The 18,135-nt window shown below is 41.4% G+C and overlaps 2 protein-coding genes across 3 annotated transcripts; one reads left to right on the forward strand and one right to left on the reverse strand.

Moving 5' to 3' along the window:
• The first annotated feature begins 536 nt into the window (after positions 1 to 536).
• On the forward strand, positions 537 to 6,381 carry LOC112254373 (GATA-binding factor 2). 2 transcript variants are annotated; one of them, XM_024426894.2, is made up of 7 exons: positions 537 to 792; positions 926 to 1,852; positions 3,899 to 4,135; positions 4,285 to 4,788; positions 4,900 to 5,045; positions 5,212 to 5,337; positions 5,630 to 6,381. In XM_024426894.2, exons 3-7 carry the CDS (start codon positions 3,922 to 3,924, stop codon positions 5,915 to 5,917), a joined length of 1,278 nt encoding a protein of 425 aa, XP_024282662.1. In that variant the 5' UTR covers positions 537 to 792; positions 926 to 1,852; positions 3,899 to 3,921; the 3' UTR covers positions 5,918 to 6,381. The 2 variants fall into 2 exon arrangements, with proteins under 2 accessions (XP_024282662.1, XP_024282663.1); XM_024426895.2 differs by having other exon boundaries at positions 1,730 to 1,852.
• A 7,491-nt stretch (positions 6,382 to 13,872) lies between these two features.
• Positions 13,873 to 17,899, reverse strand: LOC112254374 (bcl-2-like protein 1). Its single transcript, XM_024426896.2, has 3 exons — positions 17,741 to 17,899; positions 14,909 to 15,578; positions 13,873 to 14,658 (listed from the first exon to the last, which is right to left on the reverse strand). Exons 2-3 carry the CDS (start codon positions 15,422 to 15,424, stop codon positions 14,515 to 14,517), a joined length of 660 nt encoding a protein of 219 aa, XP_024282664.1. The 5' UTR covers positions 15,425 to 15,578; positions 17,741 to 17,899; the 3' UTR covers positions 13,873 to 14,514.
• Between the last annotated feature and the right edge of the window lie 236 nt (positions 17,900 to 18,135).

Consider the following 18,135-nt stretch of genomic DNA (forward strand, 5'->3'; position numbering starts at 1 on the left):
CACCCGCTGTGTCCCCTGCACCTCCCATCATCATGGTATAACCAATTCTATTATGATAAAATTGCTTAACTGTATAATATAGGTTATACTTTTCAGTTTCAGTGTGTGTGTGTGTGTGTGTGTGTGTGTGTGTGTGTGTGTGTGTGTGTGTGTGTGTGTGTGTGTGTGTGTGTGTGTGTGTGTGTGTGTGTGTGTGTGTGTGTGTGTGTGTGTGTGTGTGTGTGTGTGTGTGTGTGTGTGTGTGTGTGTGTGTGTGTGTGTGTGTGTGTGTGTGTGTGTGTGTGTTTTTACGGCGCATGCCAGTGCAAAGACAGAGATGTATATTTGTGTGTGTAAATGTTTTTTTCCATTTTTTCCCACTCATACACATGTGTATTATGAGTGGCATGGCTTTGCAGGGTGCCTTTATTCCTCTGTGTTTACTGGGTGACAGTGTAATTCCTGGCCTCCCCCTTTAATCTTGATAACCTCTTATCAGAGACAAGCAGCTCACTGACAGAGTGCCACCAGCCACATCCCTCGCCACCGCTCTCCACCACTCTCCTTTCCTCACACAAACCCAGCTGTACACAGTCAGGACCACCTCATCCTCTCGCTCTCATCTTCAATGTTTCTCCCTTTCGTTGAGTGAGCCATAAGGCTGAAAATGATCTCTACGACTTTGGATTTAATGCTTCATTCATCAATCAACACTGTATATTTCCTCAGTATTGTTCAAATTTGAATATTGTGTATTTGAATGCTCTCTTTCACCACCATTATAGGAACAGGGACTATACAGCAGTTGTTCAGGTAAAGTCTGTTCTTCTTCAAAAAAGACAGTTACAGGCAGTGAGCTACAGTAGGACATGTTTCTTGTGCAATTAAAAGGTTCACTTCTCTCTAACTCTCTCCTAATTTCCCTGAAAACTGTAAATGAACAAAGGAGGAGGAAAGTGGGGGATGCTTTGACTACCAAATGACTGTGACAGAGTGAGGCCTGTCTGAAGCCTACCTGTGTCCAGACCATATCTCTCTCCATGATTGCAGCACCTCTCCCGATTTGCATTACTGTCCTCCACTCTAAGCTGTGCTGAACCACAGAGAAATGTATTCTTTGCATTTTTCACTTGCTTTGTTTAAATGCCCGCCTCTCCTTTTTCCATGTGTGTCTGGTCTTATCCGCATTGTATGCATATCCATCAACAGACAAAAACAGTCCCTGCTGTAAGCTGGCTGCATGACTCAATAAATATTGTAATTCAGGAGCAAATACTGAGAAGAGATTCCAAAGCGCAAAAGTCTAATGGAGGCAGTGAAATGCTGACTTGGATATCTTACTAGTCTAAGATATTGGTCGAGATATAACTGAAACAAGTCACATTAACACACACGTCATTTTAATACCGTCAACTCCCCTTTTTTTATACAACAGTTCCTTCACATAAATCGTATACAAATAATGTTAAAATGTTCCTGTTTACCATTCCTGTCAATAACACAGAGGTATATAATGATCATAAGGAGTTTCTGGGTATATATTTACTGACAATTTGTAGTTGTGACTGACTATAGTGAGTCCACTCAAGCAGACAAATTAGATGTCTCTTGGTATAGCAGGACCAGGAGGTGTGTCTTTCAAAAGAGTTCTTCCTAACCCCTCCCATCGTTCCCTTTCTAACGTTAACCTCAGTCATTTTTTCGAGGGGTACAAGACCTCAGTTATTCTTCTGGCGATTTGCCCACACAGACATAGATCCAGACACTGGAACCTCAGGGCGGTGTGTTCTCTCAATCTCTCACCTAGCTGGGTATCCTGTACTGCGGCCATCCTCTGCTCTCCTTTGACATCCACTCTTCACAAGGACCTCAGGTAGGTGCAGCGTTTCTGTCACATTACAGTGCCACTGTACACTCTTAGAAAAAAACGGTTCTAATAGGGTTCTTCGGCTGTCCCCATGGGAGAACCCTTTTTGATTCCATGTAGAACCCTTTTGCATTTTGGGTTCCATGTAGAACCACGTGTAGGAAGGGGTTATTCAAAGGGTTCTCCTCTGGGGACAGCCGAAGAACCCTTAAAGGTTCTAGATAGCACCTTTTTTTCTAATAGTGTTCACAATATCAGCCTGAATGATAGTGGAGGATCATAAGTGTAATGGTGTCTACCTGAAACCTGTGGAAGTTAGCCTTCTGTATTACTCCAGACCATTAGTTGTTTGATTGGCTGCAACCATATGTGAGATGGTAGTGGTGAGTGGCAATGACCTCTTTAGATAATTTTACATTTTGGTAACCACAACTGTAATCCTACAGTTACAGTCAATGAGTAGATGGTTGAATTATTTCTACACAGACAAGAGTATACTTATCAACATGTGTTGTGGAGAAATGGTGCATGGATGTTCAATGGATGTGAATTTATCAAGCATTTTCATTTAATTAATTTACTTTTTTAATTAGAAAAATGTTACGTTTACAAATTTATTGTAACGTCTAATTATTTTTGCCATAATGGCTGGTATACTAACGAGAGTAAATTCCATTGCAAAATGACAGTGAAATGTCACTATTTTCCTAATGTGGCTATTAAGGAAATAGTTTTGTTGTTGTTGTTGCAGTGATAGCATTGATTTATTCTGCACTGTTTGTTATTCAGAGAAGTTCCATGACAGTGGTTTTGTATGGTCTGCCGGGTGGTAGTCAGCAGTAATTGTGCGACAACACATTTCTATTAATCAGATGAGATTAGGGTTGGTGTTCCGTCGCATCACTGGTGCTGGGTATATTTAGTATGACAATAATGTGCTCTATCTGATTTTCTCAGACTCTATCAGACCCTATCAGGCTCCTCTTTCCTCTTATCACAAGTTAATAAAGATATGGGTCAACATTGTCTCTACTACTGACAACATGCACAGTGTGTTCCAGAGCAGACACTACTTCTGTTATTTCCATAGATGTATCATTTGTTTTGGTTAGAAGCACTCTCTGTTACATTATATAATCAATTAGCCACTACAGTGAATGTGATCACGATGTGGTGGTAAAAAAAAGAAATAGGTGGGCAAAAAACTGTGATTGCCGGTCATGGGGAAAAAAGTAACGCTTCCAATACATTAAGTGTATTAAAAGGCAAAAAGTGTGGAAACTGTAGGGGGGATAACTGTGTTTATTTGCATTTACACTCCACTACACAATAAACTCATTTATACTAGGCTTAGGCACTTTATGTTATGCTAAATTGTCACTGAACTACATCAAATTATCTAAATGCTGAACATCTAGATTATTGCCATCTAATGAACTGTTTTCAATTTCATTACTACATTTATATTTGCTTTCCTTAGAACTTTTGACATTTAACCTTTATTTAACTAGGCAAGTCAGTTTAAGAACAAATTGTTATTTACAATGACGGCCTACAACGGCCAAACCCGGACGACCCTGGGCCAATTGTGTGCCGCCCTATGGGATCCCAGTCACGGCTGGTTGTGATACAGCCTGGATTCAAACAAGGGTGTCTGTAGTGACAACTCTAGCACAGAGATGCAGTGCCTTAGACTGCTGCCCCATTTGTGAGCCCTAAATAGGAATTCCTATAAAGGTCATTGGTTGTAAGCAAACGTTTGTTCACTGTTTGTAGTTACAGATAGGCCTATTTATTTTTAGGGTCTACTTTCAGCCACAGTCAAATGAGGATCCTTGAAAGGGAAGTTTGAAAACCTGCTGCTGTTGAGTGACCTTCATGTCTTGAAGTTACATGTGTTTCTTTAAAATGGCAGCCTCACAAAAAACAGTATTTGTAAACACTTCACATCAGTCTACTGAGATGCTGGTACTGTCTGGTTGTTGCTATAGCTCCTAATCAGGTTCCAACTAGGAATAATTAGGTTTCTCCTAATCCTTTCTGTTGTTTCAGAGTTAGTGGTTATCTCTGTAAGAATGGAAGATTCCTCTGAACAGTCTCACTGGGTGTCTCCGGCTCTGCTCAGCTCTGATCCCCTGGCCAGCTTCTCCTCAGAGCCTGGCTTACTACCTCCAGGAGAGGAGGGAGAGCCCTTCTTCTCCAACCCCGAGACTGACTACACCAGCCTTCCCTCATACTTCTCCAACCCCAGCCACAGCAGGGCTCCATCAGGCTACAGACAGAGCTCAGGTCAGAAGCGAGGAACATAAGATAGCTTTAAAACATTTATGTTGACCTTTCATAGAAATAATTAATATTGCATTTAAAATAATGCACAGTTTCTGTAATCAGGGACTCCCCTGACAACTGTGCCCCTCTACTGCTTCTCTCTCATACAGTTCGCCAGGTGTACTCCTCGCCCTCTCTCCTGAGCAACCTTCAATGGCTGGATGGCCCTGGCAGCCACTCTCTGAGCTCTCCATACAACCCATCATCCTCTACCTGGACCAGCAATCCTTTCACTAAGACTCCTCTGCACCCATTCACCCCAACCTCCCTTTATGCCTCCAGCGCCACATCCTCATTCACCTCCAGAGATGGGTACTCCTCTCCAGGTAGGGATGGCAAGGAGAGTCCCAGGCTTCAGGAGGCCCTGAAGGCCGAGCGCTTGAGTCCTTTGGGTGGAAGTGGTGGAAGCAGTTTTCTGAATCTGACTTCTGCTGCTGGGAGTGTGTGCACACCATCTCCCCACTCCCATTCACACATGCTGGGCCCCTACAGCTCGTACATGACCTCTCCACAGGACTACACAATGGCAGGCCTATACTCCTCCCCAGGGGCATGGATGAGCCCCTCCTCCTACTCCCCCAAACTACGTAATAAGATGAGGCTGTCTCCACCAGGTGAGCATCATGCATCATATCCATGCTATCCCACCTAAGTAATTTTACTCTGTCCTCTGAACGTCCTGTGGGATTCCAGATAATTATTTGTGTGTCTGTGATTTGTGGCAGAGGCCAGAGAGTGTGTCAACTGTGGAGCCACTGCCACCCCTCTATGGCGTCGAGATGGAACAGGACACTACCTGTGTAACGCCTGTGGGCTTTACCATAAGATGAATGGCCAAAATCGTCCCCTGATCCGACCAAAGAAAAGACTGGTATGATATGGCATAAGGACCGGATAAGATATGATAATAATCCGTTGTAAATTCCATGGTGTTGACATGCCAATCAATTGGTCGAAAAACACAATGAATCCAAATAAACATTGGAGCTCATCTTTAATCTACAGAATTGACTTATCTTTCTCTCTCTCTGTTTCAGATTGTCAGCAAGCGGGCCGGGACTCAATGTGCCAACTGTCACACCAGCACCACCACGCTGTGGAGACGGAACGCCAGGGGTGAGCCTGTGTGCAACGCCTGTGGACTCTACTTCAAGCTGCACAACGTGAGTCAATGAACAAGATACATTGACTGTTCTCAATTAGCTAGAGAACTATTATTACCATTTGTAGCTAGCACTTCCTCAGTGATTGAAAAGGCAAAACCCCACACAACCCCAAGCTACTGATTCTGAACCCAAGTCATTGAACATAAACTTGAACTTAACCCCTTAATTTTAACCTCAATAGAGAGTTTAAAAAAAATCTACCCCCTGTAGTATAGTAGTATCAGGTTAATAAGAAAGAGAATGTACTAATTTATGTATGTAAAATTAAGGTACACTTCTCTTTTGACAGGTCAACAGACCCCTTACTATGAAGAAAGATGGTATCCAAACACGAAACCGTAAAGCGTCCAACAAGAACAAGAAGGGCAAGAAGAGCGCCATGTTGGAGCAGTACCCTGACCTTTCACAGGGTCCCCCCCTCGATGACCACGGAGGCCCCTACTCGCTGGGTCCAGGGTCACAGCTCTCCTACAGCCACACCCCTCACTTCCTCTCCCCACCCTCCGGCCTGCACCCGTCTGTCAGCCTGTCTTACACCCATCACCCAAACACTGGCATGGTGCCCACACTGGTGTGAAACAGACCTAGACACATTCAGACCCATAAAGGCAACATACAGCACATACAGTACAGACACAAACTCGCCTACTGAGGAAAAGCTTCTTTGTAGCAATGGATGCCTTGTACATAAATGCATTTATACTTTTTTCCTTCCTATTTTATGTGTGAAGTTGATCTTGTCTTAACACTGGAGATAATACTGCACATTTTTACAAGATCAAAAAATAAAAACTTTTATGGAAGGATTTGATTGTATTTTGTTAAAGGCATATTCTATTTTTATGAAAACTAAAACTTTAAAAGTAAAGTTTAAACTTCCCACTGTAATCATTGATACGGGTAACACTGGTATGAACTTGTAGCTATCTGTATTTCGTAAATACGTACCGAATTGTGTGGACTAAAGTTGCCATATCCCTTTTCAAATGTTTATGATTTTAGTTGAAGGTGAAAGGGCATTAAAATGTGAATTGTTTTGTATTTGCTACATTTCTATATTTGTAATTTCTTACAAGCTCCTCATAAACAATAAAACATGAATGGTAAAATTAAGAAAACTGTTTCTGATTATTTACTATACAAATTCCTGGGGTTGAGGCACACGTTTATCATTTTCAACGTGTAAATGGTATTTAAATCTTCTACACTCTTTCAGGTGCTGTGGTGAGTCACTATAGTGGCATTGTACCTTCACTCACTGAGGTATAATGGTGTCTTTGTCCAGGCTCTGTTGGGGGTAAGGACTGACAGTGGAATTGTATTGGGAGCACCGGACATGCAAATCCTCAGTTTTCCATTAAGCAGCGGTAAAGTGACAAATCATTCAACTCAAGTGAGAAAGGTGTGCCAGGTTCTACATTTAGATTGATGTGGCATTACCTAACGTTAGGTCAACAAAAATGGACACACAAGCTGGTACACACACACTCAACTAAAAATAACTATATGAAGAAGTGTAATATTCTATATTTCATGGAGTCGTGGCTGAACAAGGACATGGATAATATACATATCGCTGACTTTTCTATGCATCGTCAAGACTGGTCGGCAGCCTCGGGAAAGATGAGGGAGAGGGGTGTTTCTCTTTGTTAAGAAAAGCTAGTGCGTAATCTCTAATGTTAAGGAAGTCTCGAGTGGATGCTAAGCTACAAGACTGTTTTGCTAGCACAGACTGGAATATGTTCCGGGATTCATCCGATAATATTGAGGAGTTTACCACATCAGTTACCGGCTTCATTAATAAGCGCATCGACAACATCGTACGTACACATCCCACCCAGAAGCCATTACAGGCAACATCCGCACTGAGCTAACGGCTAGAGCTGCCGCTTTCATGCGATACACTAATCCAGAAGCTTATAAGAAATCCTGCAACGACCTCCGACGAGCCATCAAACAGGCAAAGCATAAATACAGGACTAAGATCAAATCCTACTATGCCGGCTCTGATGCTCGTGGATGTGGCAGGGTTTGCAAACTATCTCGGATTACAAAGGGAAACACAGCCGCGAACTGCCCACTGACGAGCTTAATGCCTTCTATGCTCGCTCTGAGGCAAGCAACACTGAACCATGCATGAGAAAGCACCAGCTGTTCCAGACGACTTTGTGATCTCGCTCTCCGTTGCCGATGTGAGTAAGACCTTAAAAAGGTTAACACAAATCCGCAGGGAGAGATTACCAGGACGTGTACTCAGAACATGCGCTGGTCTGCTTGAAACCTACATGTTTCAAGCAGACCACCATAGTTCCTGTGCCCCAGAACGCCAAGCTAACCTGTCTAAATGACTATCGCCCCGTAGCACTCACATCTGTTGCCATGAAATGCTTTGAAAGGCTGATCATGGCTCACATCAACACCATCATCCCAGGCACCCTGGACCCACCCCAGAATTTAGGGAGAGGGGATGTGTAGAGTGCAATCTTCATTGCACTCCACACTGCCCTCTCCCACATGGACAAGAGGAGCACATCTGTGAGAATGCTGTTCATCGACTACAGCTTAGCATTCAACACTAAAGTGCCCTCAAAGATCATCACTAATCTCAGGACCCTGGGACTGAACACCTCCCTTTGTAACTCGATACCGGACCCCCTCACAGGCCGCCTCTAGGTTATGAGAGTAGGCAACAACACATATGCCATGCTGACCCTCAACATGGGGATCCCTCAGGGGTATGTGCTTAGTCCCCTACTGTTCTCCGTCTTCAACACCATCATTAAGTTTTCTGACGACTTGACGGTGGTAGGCCTGATCATCGATGACGAAGAGACAGCCTATAGGGAGGTCAGTAACCTGACAATGTGGTACCAGGGGCTGTAGTGGAGCAGGTTGAGAGCTTCAAGTTCCTCAGTGTCCACATCACTAAGGAATTAACATGGTCCACAAACACCAACACAGTCGTGAATTAGGCATACCAATGCCTCTTCCCCCAAAGGAGGCTGGAAAGATTTGCCATGGGTCCTCAGATCCTCAAAAAGTTATACAGCTGCACCACTGAGAGCATCTTGACTGGCTGCATCACCGCTTGATATGGCAACTGCTTGGCATTTGACTGCAAGACGCTACAGAGGGTAGTGCATAAGGCCAAGTACATCACTGGGGCCGAGCTCCCTGCCATCCAGGACATCTATACCAGGTGGTGTCATAGGAAGGCCTTAAAAATTGTTAACCACTCCAGCCACCCAAGTCATAGACTATTCTCTCTGCTACCGCACGGCAAGCCGTACCGATGCACCAACAGCACCCTGAATAGCTTCTACCCCCATGCCATGAGACTGCTAAATAGTTAACCAAATAGCTACCCGGACTATCTGCATTGACACTTTTTGCACTCTTTTGACTCATCACATAAGTTGCTGACACTGTTTATTATTTATCATGTTGCCTAGTCATTTTACCCCTACCTATATGTACAGTGCATACAGACCCCTTGACTTTTTCCACTTTGTTATGTTTCAGTTTCTTTCAAAAATGGGTTAAATAGCTTTTTCCCTCCTCTATCTACGCACAACACCCCATAATGACAAAGCACAAACAGGTTTTAAGAAATGTTTGCTAATTTATATATTTTTTAAAAATATGATATTTCAGTTACATAACCCTTTACTCAGTACTTTGTTGAAGCACCTTTGGCAGCGAATATACAGCCTTGAGTCTTCCTGGCTATGAAGCTACAAGCTTGGTACACCTGTATTTGGGGAGTTTCTCCCATTCTTCTCTGGAGTATGTTTTCATCAAGGATATCTCTGTACATTGCTCCCTTCATCTTTCCCTAGATCCTGATTAGTCTCCCAGTCCCTGAAAAACATCCCAAAGCATGATGCTGCCACCACCATGCTTCACCGTAGGGATGATGCCAGGTTTCCTCCAGATGTAACGCTAGGGCATTCAGGCCAAAGACTTCAATCTTGGTTTCATCAGACCAGAGCATCTTGTTTCTCATGGTCCTTTAGGTGCCTTTTGGCAAACTCCAAGTAGGCTGTCGTGCCTTTTACTGAGGAGTGTCTTCCGGCTGGCCGATTGGTGGAGTGCTGCAGAGATGGTTCTCCTTCTTGAAGGTTCTCCCATCTCCACAGAGGAATTCTGGAGCTCTGTCAAAGTGATCATCGGGTTCTTGGTCACCTCCCCAACCAAGGCCATTCTCCCCCGATTGCTCAGTTTGGATTGATTGGTGGAGTGCTGACCGGGCGGTCAGCTCTAGGAAGAGTCTTGGTGATTCCAAAGTTCTTTCATTTAAGAATGATGTACACTTCCTCAGATCTGTGCCTCGACACAATCCTGTCTCGGAGATCTTACGGAAAATTCCTTTGACCTCATGGCTTGGTTTTTGCTCTGATATGCACTGTCAACTGTGGGACCTTAAATAGACAGGTGTGTGCCTTTCCAAATCATGTCCAATCAATTGAAGTAACCACAAGGGGACTCCAATCAAGTTGTAGAAACATCGCAAGGATGATCAATGGAAACAGGATGCACTTGAGCTCAATTTTTTTGAGTCTCATAGAAAAGGGTCTGAATACTTGTGAAAATAAAGTATTTCTGTTTTTTATTTTTCATACATTTTCAAAAAATTTATTGCAAAAAGATAATGTATAAACAACAATCATGATGTGCTTTGTAATGAATCAGAGTCAAATATGATATCAAAGTTGTATATACTGATTAAAATTTGCTTACAGATATAGCCAAAGGCAAAATCAATATCATGTGCTAATATCTAACTGTAAGTCGCACTGGACCTTTTTTTTTGTAACATAGCTGAACTAGACTAAATTATACATATACGTATGGACAAGTATAACCCAATATAATATAGAAGTTGTGACCTCGAAAGTGTATTTTTCAGTCTGCGGTGGGGAGTAGGGTTGGGGTTGTTCAGTACAGTGGCTGTCTGACTACTGATAACTTATCACTGAAGCCACACACTGTAAACCACCCACCTGCTGCCAAAAGCCAGTCATACACACTCCCCCCGCAGTTACTCACTCAGAGGCTCTGCAGAGCACACAGGTACTAAGCAATGCATGAATGAATAGGCCTGATCTAACAATAAACAGACTAATCAATCTAAAGAGACCAATCAATTGAACAATAATGATTACTACAGTAATAGTGATCCAATGATAATATAAAGCTAATAATTGGTAGTATGATAGCAGTCACTTTAAATCAAAAACTAAATCAAGCTATTCATGAGGCATGACCATAAAGAAGGCTACAGTTGTGAGCACCTCTCTGCATAGATGTTTTCTTACTTCGGTATTACTGTATATTTCTTGCACTTCACACTGCGTCATGCTTTCAAACTACACAAGCTGTGGACACAAATCCACACAAATAGATTCAATGGACCAGATCTAGATGTAAACATTCATTTGCATAGTTGTGTCTTTATTCATGCAACATTCTGTTTCAGCCTTATCAGCAAACCACCCTGTTGCAAGAAGAACCAGTGAACATCTGGACATGCCACCTAGGCTCAAGCTTACATCCACTTTCATTATGAGAAGGGGTCATAATCATCTTTAGCCTGCTTTTACATGTCCAAAAAATAAACTTCATACAGTATGACTTCCAGGACTCTCTTATGTCCAGGGCTCTCTGACCATAGTGTCAAGATCATGTATAGCAGCTTTGGGCTCAATTCAGAATTGAATTGAGAATGCCTCATAAATTCTAATTAAATGATTGAATTTGAATTAAAGTAGTCAACAGGATACAGAATTGCAATTTGAATTAGAATTAAAGGAAATATAATTGAATTCAGTGAAATTAAATTAAAATGCCTCTTCTAGGTGTAGTCTTAACAAATATACATATTGTACATAAAACATCAAGCATGTCGTTATATACAGCACCAGTCAAAAGTTTGGACACACCTACACATTCAAGGGTTTTTCTTAAATCTCACTATTTTCTAGAAGAATGTAGAATAATACTGAAGACGTCAAAACTATTAAAAAACATATATGGAATCATGTAGTATGCAAAAAAGTGTTAAACAAATCAACATATAATTTATATTTGAGATTCTTCAAAGTAGCCACCCTTTGCATGTAACGTCTGCTTCCAACTCACACTCTCTCAAGATCCCCTGAACGCAGGTCACTTTCCAGCTCACACTCTCAAACACATAGATCCCCTAAACGCAGCTCACTCTCCAGAACCCAATCACCTGAATTCTGATCACCTGTTCACACACATGTATGTCATTATTCAACACTATTTAGTTCAGTTTTTTGCACCCCATCATTGTGAGGTATTGTTTGTTTTGTGACGCCCCTCTATTTGGAGCATTGGGTTTCCTGCAAGTTATCCTCCCGTGTATGATAGTTTTTGCGTGCCTCACTAACGATGCATATTCCCTGCCTGTACCTTAGCCTATCGGATTTCCTGTTATCAACCTATTGCCTGATCTCCCGGATGACATTACCTGCCTTTTCCCTGCCTATACTGTTGCCTTGTTGGACCCCCTGTGTATGACCTTCTGCCTGCCCTTGGACCCAGCTACCTGCCTCCTCCAGTGGTCCTTTACAACAAACACCTGCTGCGCCTTGCGCTTGAAAACAGTTTTCTGTCTCCCATCGTGTTCATTACATTGCCTTGATGACAGCTTTGCACACTCTTGGCATTCTCTCAACCAGCTTCATAACGTAGTCACCTGGAATGCGTTTCAATTAACAGGTGTGCCTTGAATTTCTTTCCTTCTTAATGTGTTTGAACCAATAAGCTGTGTTGTGACAAAAGATAGCCCTATTAGGTAAAATGCCAAGTCCATATTATGGCAAGAACAGCTACTTTGAAGAATCTCAAATATAAAATATATTTTAATTTAACACTTTTTTTGGTTACTGATTCCATGTTATTTCATAGTTTTGATGTTTTCACTATTATTCCACAATGTAGAAAATAGTAAAAATAAATAAAAACCCTTGATGAATAGGCGTGTCCAAACTTTTGACTGGTACTGTATATGCATAACATTTTGTTGAAACAATTGATTTTCAGGACAAACTCTTAATGAATGATCAAGGAAATAAAAACCTGTATGTGACTATTCTTAGTTATATTTCATGAATCACATTTTGTTCAATATGTGGAAATACATTTCCCAGAATGCATTAGTTTCACTCTCAGGTTGACCCCGAGGACTTAAACAATAAGCCAAACAAATGAAAGGGTTGGTGGAAATATAATGGTCCATTCTAAGCAACAATGTTAAAAGAGTATATCAACATTGTTTCCAGAGAAAAGTGATATATTCTTTGGTGTATGGAAGTGTGACCTGTCAGATTCAATGAAACTCTCATGTGCTATGACTGAATTTCTTTGAACTTCACTGAATTAAATTATTCTTCCTGTTACTAAAACTCAAATTGTACATCCTGTGGGGTGTGACTAATTAAATTCAAATTTCAACTCATGAGTTGAATGGGAGTCCATTCCAAATTTTTGAATTGAGGCCAAGCCTGATGTATAGAGAATAGGCCTTTATTTCCCATAAATATCACTCATATTATATATATACTGTATATTCCCTACACATATTCTCTATAATAATATAGTTTTGAAGACAAAACTCTGCTTCAGGCTAATTCCGCTCAGTTTTGTGAGGTTTCAAAAGGAAGCCAGATGCAGAGGTAGGGAATATGACATGAGAATATGACGAGTAAGAGTTAGATTCTCTGAGACGCTGGTGAGTTTCCATAATTTATTTCCTTAACTGGCTTTATCCGCTGGTGTGGCTAGCTATAGTTTGCGGAAAAGGCAACAAATGACAGGGAGAGATTAGCAACCACAGGCTGGGTCCAGCCTGCTCGATATAGTCCTTCCAGATCTGTCATGTCTATTCCATTCAGACTTTCAGCCTTCTTCTTTGAGAAGTCATCTCTTTGGGTGTTTTTAATATCGTAGGCGCCAAAGAATAGATCTAGTAGTATGTTATTATCTGGAAATACCTACAAGTTTATCAACCTATGTATGTGCTCTTGAAGTCAACTTGAAGTCAACTACATTGTGTAGGATGAGAACAGGAAATATACATTATTTACAACTACATACTATAAATTCAAGTATGAAATTCAAAGGGATTACAATGGCTTCTTTTAATTGTGCAAGGGTAGCAGGACTAGGATTCCAAGCCAAGTTGGATGTTTCACTGCCATCAGTGTTGTAAGCCATTTCCAAACTCCACTAGCAAAGAGCTTCGAGAGACAATGTGACATTAGCAGTATTTTTAGAGATACACTCTTCAGATCAACACTCTCTGGGAAACAGGACAAGGTATTCCTGATATGTTGCACAAGAGTTGAGGCTGAAAAATAGTCACTCCAGAAACTGTATTTGTTGAGCACATGCACCCCCTAATGGCATATGAGAATACAGCGTGGCCAATCAATGTATCACTTACTCTGTTCTCTCACTCTCTGTGTTGTACTATTGTCAGTGAATCACATAAAACAAAACCACTTAAAACATGAATATGTTTTATTATTTAGTGCATGCCTGAAACTTCAGCACAGCAAGGAAGGAACGGAACACTTAAAGAAAATGTCAAATGAAAACAGGTTTGGTTTAACTTCTTGGAGCACACTAAATAAAAACAATATTTTAGAATCTTCAATGTTATGTCAAGTGTCCATTTGGAAAGAATGTATGTAGTTGGTCCTAGGGTATACAGGGTAACACACAAACCTAAAAACACAAAAACAATCTATCACACAAGCTGTATTTTTCCCATTCACTCTTAGCTTATCAGGTCCATTTAAAGCATCTCTAGTCTTGAACGCAACACCCTTTACCAATGTAAAGAAAAAAAATAAAACCAACAATATGAAAAATATCATAAAATGTTATTATATGTATCACTTTTAAAATGTAAAAAGAAGGGCGCAGGACAGGAGACGTGAGTAGTAAAACAGCTCACCAAGCTACATATTGATTGCCCAAAAACAGCAATATCCAGGGCTACTAATCAGGTTTCTGTCAGTGCACAAGCAGACTGGGCTTATGTAAACAAACTATTCAGTTCTATTTTCAATGATTTTGCGTTTATATGTGCTGGGTTTATATGTGCTGGGGGTAAAGTAGATGTCGCTCCTATTCCACCACTCACTGGCATTTCTTCATGATGAGAGTGCCGACCAGTACTCCTGAAAGCAGCATCACCCCAACTAGCAGCCATTTTTTTAAGCTCTCCTGGGACCGTCGGACGTCTGCAGCTGCATCTCTGCCAAAGATCTCCGCAAAACGGTCCTTTCAGGGAACAGAGAGAGGAAGATAAATACAGTGAACCTTGTGTTAGCAACTCATCAGTGTATCCCAATACCCCTCTGTAGCTTCTCCTTTTAGGGTAGTCGATCATGGTATCCTCAATTTCAGAGAGTGGGTGCAGCAAACGAGGCACACACACACACACACCATAGTGTTGACAATGAGAATGTATTACAAAATTCCATAACAAGGATATAGAATGTGTGGATGTATAATATCAGCTCTAACCTACCCATCCTCCTTGGCTCTGGATCCAGGGCTGGATATGGTTGTCCAGGTAGGTGGCCATCCAGTCTGCGATGCGCGTCACCAGGTGGCTCATATCCTTCTCAACACACTCAACACACAGGGCCCCGCCAAAAGCAAACAGGCCCACCACGCGACCCCAGTTGACCCCGTCCCTGAACACTTCGTCCATCACGCTCTCAAAGCTGTGGTAGGCTGTGGCAGGGGTGATGTGGAGCTGGGAGCAGAGGTCACTGAAGGCGCGGGTGTAACGCAGCTCAAACTCATCCACTGAGTCCCGTAGTGCTGCTTTCACCGCCTCAATTCCCCCTTGTGCAGAGGAAGGCATACCCAAATTGCTTCTGCCGTTCCTGTTGTTCCCCAAAGACCCATTTGCAATGGCTTCATCTCCCTCAGTCCGTCCACTTGCACCCTCCAGCACCAACTGACAACATGGATAATTTCTCTGGGACAGTTTATAGCTTATAAAAAACACCACCAGTTCCCTGTTACTGTAAGACATATTTTCCACCTTCTATGCACCCTCTTTATCCATTGACTCTACACTATTTGGAATCGCAGGGCTCTCCTGCCATACCTAACACTGTAACTGGGATGTCTGGAATGAAGGCTTGCCCTCTGGCAGTTTCCTCTGGGCTGCAACAAGTAATCACACTCTGGAAGAAAAGAAACACACACACACAAATTCTCAGATGCAGATGAAAACACTGTGGATTCTATTGGTCATTAAGAATGAAACTCTCTGCCCCAGCAGCATCACAATCACCTAGAAATAATGTAAATCAATATTATGATCTACTAGTCCTTACATAAACCAATATAGAAAGTCTTGCTAAATCCAGGTCTGTTTGGGTAAGGTAGAAAAAAACAACATGCATCTCCAAATAAGCCGCTGACACATGTATGAAACTAATTACGCAATTAATACCATTAATGTCAGGTAGCAAGCTAGCTGTTTTTGTTAACTAAATGCAGTGGAGGCTCCTTAGAGGAAGAAGGGGAGGACCAGCTTCCTCAGTGTTAAAAAAATAAATACATCTAAATGTACATTTTTTGATAAAACTATACTAAATATATTTACATGTCACCAAATAATTGAATAAAACACTTTCGCAATGAAGGACTACAGTAGCCTCAAAAGCACTCTGTAGGGTAGCACCATGATGTACACAGAGGGCAGCTAGTTTCCATCATCCTCTGGCTACACTGACTTCAATACAAACCCCAGGAGGCTCATGGTTCTCACCCCCTTCCATAGACGTACACAGTAATTATGAGACCTTCCAGAGGACGTCCTCCAACCTATCAGAGCTCTTGCAGCATGACCTGACATGTTGTCCAACCAATCAAAGAATAAGATAATGAATCTAATACTGAAAGCATAAGCTACAGCTAGCTAGCATTGCAGTGCATGAAATGTGGTGAGAAAAAAATCAGAAAAACAATAACTTTTAAGCTAACTAATTAATTTCTTCCCAACTGAATGAGAAGCAAGAGAGAGAGGGAGCTTTAATTTTGTTTTATTTTTTTCACTTTCACTTACTTAGCTAGCAAATGCAGCTAGTAAGCATCCCTCTGTTTGGGTAGGCTAAACTATGTTAGCTAGCTGTGTCTATCCAACACTGGAACTCTTCTAAGTCAAGGTAAACGTTTGGTTTTGTTTATTTATTGCTACCGGGGCCCACTGGTGTAACTGCTAGCTAAACTGCTTCCTGACTGTACACTCACTGTACTGCATGATTGTAGCGGGTTTACTAACAAGTTAGTTCCATTAGCTATGTTGACTATGACATTGGCTAATATGGTGACAACAATGTAGGCTGTGTGTAGCGGTTAGCAGTTATGATATGAAGGTTTGGCTTGGAAAAGTCTTTTCACCTGGTCACAGGCAGCTGATGTGCACTGAAGTCCATACATGAAGAGAAAATGTGAGAGGAGGATGTGGCTGATATTAAAGTGAACTGTGTTTGATCAGAGGTGTATTAATTTAGCCGATTCTGTTGAAAAACGTTTCTTAAACGGAACAAAACGGGAATAAACATCACTGCATTTGTCAAATATAAACTCTCGATTGCAACTGGACTAATGATTACACCCTAGATCAGCTAGATGCAGGCACGTGTGCAAGACGGTATTGAACGTGTCACTGTCACCTTGATTACTCACATTTCTCTCTCAACCTACGTTGTAAACTTTCATTCATAGGCTAGGTTGTAGCAACCTCATGATGAGTATATTGAAAATTCGAGTATCATGTAGTAGCCGGAACCTATCGATGTTACATTGAGCTGGGTGAATGGAATACGAATGGCAGTGGTTTAATATGCTGTAATAGTAATAAGGCCATACTCATTTTAAAACGGATCCGACCGCAACAGATCTAAAGCGTTTAATTTCCACCAAACAATGCGCTTTCTTCGCTAGATAAAATGAAACGGCTAATATAGCTATTGTTTACATTATGGCACGTTTGACAAGTTGCATAACCTAGCTACTAGTAACAAATTGTCAAAATGTGTTTGCTTTCCTGCTGCGCAATAGCATATAAATGGATTTCCCAGCTCAAAAACAAACGTATTGAGATCAAGTTAATATCACCTGGAGTAAAAGTGACAACCAAGCAATAATTTCTCAATACGGTATGCATAAAATAAGTGAATATATGTAGCTAAGTTATACGTATAAATTAGCATCGTTGCTAGCAAGCTAGAAATGACAGCTTCATATATTGCTTAGCTACACACTGTACAAGCTTCCGATCTCCATAGTAATATTTTATAACCCAATCATTAAAAATACCATGGTCTGTCATACTTACAATTGCAACTAAGACTGAAGCACCTTTCAAGGGAGAGGTATCGATTTTTTCAAAGGTGGATTCCTTTTTGTGCATAAAGGCATATAGAATATCGACATATTTGCAGCAGCGAAAAGGCCATTAATGCACGTTGGCCATTGGCCAGTTCTCTCAAGTAGATCGGATGTTCCGCCTTTTCACAAAATTAACAACCAATCAGACTAGGCACAGCGGAAGTTGAGACCTGTGTTCAAAATGTCACAGTGCAGATATTCTGTGTTCTGATATTTATATCAATGTATTCCCTCAGATTTTGTACAAATATTTATCTTTATAAATAATCTACTTACCCTTTCATTGAGGGTATATTACTCTGAGTTGACCTTTTCAATTTACCAAACATTTAATGAAAATGT

This window comes from Oncorhynchus tshawytscha, linkage group LG07, assembly GCF_018296145.1.
Source record: "Oncorhynchus tshawytscha isolate Ot180627B linkage group LG07, Otsh_v2.0, whole genome shotgun sequence".
Lineage (NCBI taxonomy): Eukaryota > Metazoa > Chordata > Actinopteri > Salmoniformes > Salmonidae > Oncorhynchus > Oncorhynchus tshawytscha.